At 38.9% G+C, this 6,111-nt stretch overlaps 1 protein-coding gene across 1 annotated transcript in view; it reads right to left on the reverse strand.

Annotated features, from left to right (window-relative positions):
- LOC107297412 (glutamate receptor ionotropic, NMDA 3A-like) overlaps positions 1-6,111 on the reverse strand; it is a gene marked incomplete at its 3' end in the record, with an annotated part of 62,137 nt that overhangs the window by 3,433 nt on the left and 52,593 nt on the right. The window contains exon 2 of the mRNA XM_015826782.1: positions 950-1,554. Coding sequence (XP_015682268.1) covers positions 950-1,554 — 605 coding nt within the window. The remainder of the gene's footprint in view (positions 1-949; positions 1,555-6,111) is intronic.

A 6,111-nucleotide genomic window follows, 5' to 3' on the forward strand; every position in this document is an offset into this window, starting at 1 on the left:
AGAGTGGGTCTCCTCAGGGTGCCGTCGGCCAAGCAGTGTCGGCTGGCGACCCCCAGGGGGAGGGCCTTCTCTGTGGGTGCCCCCGCCCTCTGGAACGAACTACCCCCCCAGATCCGGGTGATTCCGGATCTCCTGACTTTCCGCCGCGCCCTCAAGACATGGCTTTTCCAGCAAGCGGGCCTGGCCTAGGGAGGATTTTAAATCGGGTTCATTTTTAGAAAATTTTAAATATCACAACTTAAAATATTTGGGTTTTAATTGGTTTTATTCGGCGGGGATTGTGGGTTTGTTTCTGTTTTTAAAATGTTGTGAGCCGCCCTGAGTCCCTCGGGAGAAGGGCGGGATACAAATCGAATAAATGAAATGAAATGAAATGAATGATAATAATCAGACTTACCAAATGTGCTGCCTTCTACCCCTATAGTCTTTGCTATGAAAGTTATAGTTCACTAGGAGTAAATCTCAATTTGAAGTTATTTTTTTAATGAAAAAGGGATGATTTTTCCCCTTTAAACAAATGTTAAAATAAGATATAGAGTTACTAAAGTTGGAGAATTTAGAAACAAGAAAAATGAGCTGAAGGGGGATTAATCACCTGCTGCTTCTGTTCTCTGAATCAGATCTATTTCCATATCACTTTTTAGATCAGCTTCCCCAACCTGGGAATTATTCAGAGGATAGTTTAAACTCCCTGAATTCTCTCCACATAGGAATTCTGGAGTTAGAGTCTAGCCAACCAGTAGTTAACAAGGTGGATGACAAAGTTACAGAGATGATGAGTGCACCATTGGAAGACATGAAATAACATGTTGGGGATAGACCATCATGGCACCATTAGAAGATCTGAAAGGACATGTTGGGAATAGACCATCGTGGAGAAAAATCTGATTTGAGTTTTGTATGACACATACACATTTACAATGACATTTATTGAAGAGAGATCTCTTACTTTGATAAATACTGGCCTGATGTGAGATTTCTTTCCTCTGTGTTCAAGCAATTGGTTGTACTCGGAATCAAAGCCAGTTCTGGTTGGATGATGGTAGCTGAAGCAACTGCTCTAGCTACCAGCTCCATTGCATCCTGCACATAATCTTCAAAAAAAGACTGTGTCGTTTTCCCATGAGCTATAAGACCCAGTGGCAAACCTTCTGTCCTCAACTCTTCCACATTGTGCGAATCCCCAAGAATCCAATGAAGTTCTGGCGGCATAACTCCAAATTGTGTGGTTATCTCAAAAACCCTCCTTGTGCTTTCCATGTCACATCCAAACATCACCACTGTTGATGTTGTATCCTTAATGTTCTCCAGATGAAATTGCAGATAGGTCAAGAGGTCACTGGCGGATGTGAGGTTTCCTGTGATATTTATAATGGATCCCAAATAAAATTTGGAGCTCTGCTGAGTAAGGAAGAGAAAATCTGTGATGTTCCATTCTTCTTGGCATACCATCAAACTAAAATTATACCAGTTGTTCAAGGCCAAGATTGAAAAAGTGACATCAGCATCAAAACTCAGGGAACGTTCTAAACTCAACTGCAGGTGAAGGGGATTCTGTAAAATAAGAAAAATATTGGTTAGTGACTCTTAACTGGAAAGATGTTCAGATTTTGTGTGCAACATGGTTAAATGTGCCAACTATGTTGCTGGAAGCCCTATAGAACCTATTTGCAGATACATTCCTGTATCTGAATTTCCAGCATTTAAATCTCCAGTGATAATATTCCCAAGAATTTATAATAAGCCAGTGATGTCATTCCTAAAGGGTGATAAGAGAAACTCAAATCCAATTTCTCTTTCTCTTACCTACCATCATTTGGGTGTTAAGTATATTCAGAGTCTTTTTTATAAAAGCAGAGAGGCAAGCTCATTAAATGTATAAGAGATAATGCTATTTAAATCGATAAACACCTTGTAATGTCTATTATTGTCCTGAACTACTGGATTAAAAATGGTGATGGCCACAAATTCTACAAGACTATCATCTACATTCTTGATTGCATTGCAGAGATCTTTCTTTCTTTCTTTCTTTCTTTCTTTCTTTCTTTCTTTCTTTCTTTCTTTCTTTCTTTCTTTCTTTCTTTCTTTCTTTCTTTCTTTCTTTTCTTTTCTTTTCTTTTCTTTTCTTTCTGCCTTTGAGACAGTATTGACTCCTGGCAACAGCATAGATTAGTCTCTACAGTTTTTTGGCAAAGTTTTTTTGGAAGTGGTTTGCCACTACCTCCTTCCCAGGGCTGAGAGAGAGTGCCTGGCCCAAGGTTACTAAGATAACTTTGGGTAGGACCAGAACTCGCTGTTTTTAGCCTGGTATCTTAACCACTATGCTAAACTGGCTCTCATTGCAGTGACATATTCCATGCATATTTTCAGTCATCCAGGTCATGGTTGTCCCAAAGTTCCTTTTTCAAGAAGCATCTAGACTTTCTTGGTTTTTTTTTAAAGATGTTTTGCTTCTCATCCAAGAAGCTTCTTCAGGTCAGAGCTGAAGAAGCTTTTTGGATGAGAAACGAAACATCATCAAAGAAAAACAAGAAAGCCCCGTTACCTCTTGAAAAAGTACCTTGGGGAGTGACACATTCCATTAAAAGAAGCTATAAATAATCTAACTAGTATTTGTGGAAACTTTGCTTTGAGAAGTCAACATCATTAAAAGGGTTTGGATGCTGTTACCTACAAAACCTTAGTATGCCTCTGAGGTTTTGGTCAATATCTCAAAGGAACAGAAGTACTTGGACAATGGAAGGTAGCGCCATTTTCTATTATCAGCTGCACTAAATTCTGTACAATGTCTAACTGAACATATAACATATAACCCTAATCCATATGCAGGGTCCAAACTCTAGGCTTCTTCCAACCAACAAGGCAGGTAACCTGGTAGCTTTGAGATGCTAGGACATAAAACCATCTTTAACCTGAGAAATGTTGATTCATCTATTAACAACCTTGCCCCGTATCTCATTAATGTTTACTCATAAGGAAGTCCCACTAAATGTAACTAGAGTTGTCTGAGAGAAAATCCCACTGGAACTCAGTGTAATCATTTTTGAGGACTGAACTGTCTGTGAAATAGTTACCTCTGATATCAAAGCAGTAGCTTAGTTTAGATTTATTTATTTAGCGTATGGCATATCATTTATGGACTAGCAATATACATTAACATTTCATCTAGATTAGTAGAACACAATCAAATATAAATGTTAAAAAGATTTATGTTCAAATACCAATGTCTAGGCCATCAAACCATCGAAGCACAGCATTGTTTATATTAAAACCTGGATTTAAGGAGAAACTTCCTGACAGTGAGGACAATCAACCAGTGGTACAGCTTACCCCCAGAAATTGTGGACGCCCCATCACTGGAGATCTTTAAGAAAAGACTAGACAGTCACCTGTCTGAGATGGTGTAGGTTCTCCTGCTTAAGTGGGGGGCTGGACTAGAAGACCTCCAAGGTCCCTTCCAGCTCTATTCTATATAAAAAAAACCAGATACTGGAGTGATAGATGCCCTCAGTTTACAACCGGTCACAATATTTTGACACGTTTGCTTAGTTTGGAATTATCACGGAAGACAGTATTATGATATTTTTACTGCATAACAAATCAAGCCCATCTAAACTAAATGCTGTGAACTGTTATTCTCTTTTGAAAACAATTCTTTTATTTTCCTGATATCGATAGAGAATGGGAAAGCAGTCCCATTTGGCTCTACCTAAATGATTAAATGATTAAACATCAAAAGTGAATATCAACTGGAATTAAAATGTGTGTATAGACGCAAACATTTATTTCGCTCAGTTCGTACATGTGAAGCATTACCTCTGGAAATTAAAAACCAGCGTTCTTGAGCTAGAATTTGGCCCCCAAGTTGCTGGAGTGCTTCCAGTGATATAAATAGATTTTAACTCACACTCATGACTCCGATTTAATTTTAAGTGTGCATTAACATACAGCATTATTTAATATCTCTGATGGGAGACTTTTAATATTTATTCAGCTTTCCAGTTCAGGTGACTTACAGCAGGAGCTAGCAACTTTATGAGAGCTCAGGCTATATAAAATCAAAACAAATAAAAAAAATAGCTCAAATTTCTCATGAAATTGCTAACTTCCAGCTATTCTCCTCCCCTCACAGAAGAATGCCAGAATATCTTGAAATGTCCCCATTGTCATCCAAATCCACTTAAAATGTTGATATCCTCATTGAAATCTAGTGCAATAACATCCTCATTGAAATCTAGTGCAATAACATCATTAAATTTGTTTGTTACTTAACATTGGGTTGCCATCAGTGGTTTTAGGGATGTGATATTCTTATTGAAATTTAACGCAATAACATCCTCATTGAAATCTAGTGCAATAACATCATTAAATTTGTTTAATTGTTACTTAGCTTTCAGCTGCCACCAACAGTTTTAGGGGTGTATCGATATCACAGACAATATTTTTCTCATCCCTGGCCCAAATCTTTGAAGGAGTACTTTGTTTTAAAAAAGATTTATGCAAAGCACCCTTTCAAAGAAACATGATGAAACATGCCTCATCAAATCAAAGCTTTGCAACAACTTAGTAGTTTCTCAAGATTGTATGTGACATTGTAGTAGGTGACAATTTTATTTCAGAAGCACGTAATTAGGCTTTATCTTAATCCAACATTAAAATATAATTGCATAATTCAGATGCATCTATAGCTTCATATATGAGCTATCATTACCAGGAAATTTCATTTATTTCCCCATCCTACCATTTCATTCAGGATGAACTGCAGATGGAATACACGTATCCAATCTACCCAGTTAAAATATCCCATGTTATTACTTCTCCCTTTTCAATAGAATCCTTCTGAAAAAATGTGAACCCTTCATCTTATTTTTTTTTGATCTTTTGATATCCTCCTCCTCCTCCTCCTGTTCTATAGCTCCTTGCAGTTATATATTCAGTTAGAAAATCAGTCTCCTGCCTCACTTAGCCTAGCATGGCTGATAATACTGGCTAGTTCAGCTCTTCAGGTTATCAAGTATGATTCTCCCAGCCACAGCTGAAAATGCCAAGAATCAAACTTGAGGCCTTGGCCTGCAAGTTGTTTTTTTTACTTCTGGGTTAGTTCTTTATCTACACCTGATATCTCTACACCAGGCATGTCAAACTCGCAACATCACGTGGGCTGGCAGTTTGACACCCCTGCTCTACACCACGGATGTCAAACTCATTCGTGTCACGTGATGTATCATGATGTGTTTTTTTTGCCTTTGCGGAACTGGCATGGGCGTGGCCTGTGTGGGATGCATTCGACCCGCAGGCCACCAGTTTGACACTACTGCAAGTCTACACCAACTACTTTTAATATAAGATTCAAAGAGGCAGAAAAATGTGAGGACTGAGAGCAACAAGGAGAGGTAGCCTAATAGTTCTAGACCAGGGGTAGGCAACCTTGGCTCTTTTATGACTCGTGGACTTCAACTCCCAGAATTCCTGAGCCAGCCATGTTCTAGACCAGTGATGGTGAACCTTTTAGAGACCGAGTGCACAAACTGCAACCCAAAACACACTTATGTATTGTTGGGTGCCAGGTGGGCATGGCCCATTGGGTAGGTGAGGCCTATTGAGTGGGCATGGCTGCAGTGGTAATAGCAGACTGGGTGGGACTAAAAAGTTCAATCAATCAATTCCAACTTTGCAGATCTTTTTTTTCCTGCGAGAAGTTGAAATTGATTGATTGAGCCTTTTTTTTTTGCACACAGCGACAGAGGCCTAAAGCAAAAAGTATTATAAAACCCTACTGAAGACGTAGGACTGGGGCAATGGCATGCGTGCCCACAGAAAGGGCTCTGCGTGCCACCTGTGGCACCCGTGCCATAGATTTACCACCACGGTTCTAGACTAAGCTACTGTTTCATTTGGAACCATTCATTTCATTTTCATTTCATTTTATTTGATTTATATCCCGCCCTTCTCCCGACGGGACTCAGGGCGGCTCACAACATATTTAAAACAAAAACATACCCACAATCCCCGCCAAATAAAACCAATTAAAACCAAATATTTTAAAGTTGTGGTGTTTAAAATTTTCTAAAAAATAAACCCAATTTAAAATCCTCCCTAGGCCAGGCCCGC

Source organism: Protobothrops mucrosquamatus, unplaced genomic scaffold (genome assembly GCF_001527695.2).
Source record: "Protobothrops mucrosquamatus isolate PMUCROS unplaced genomic scaffold, P.Mucros_1.0 scaffold3297, whole genome shotgun sequence".
Classification (NCBI taxonomy): Eukaryota; Metazoa; Chordata; class Lepidosauria; order Squamata; family Viperidae; genus Protobothrops; species Protobothrops mucrosquamatus.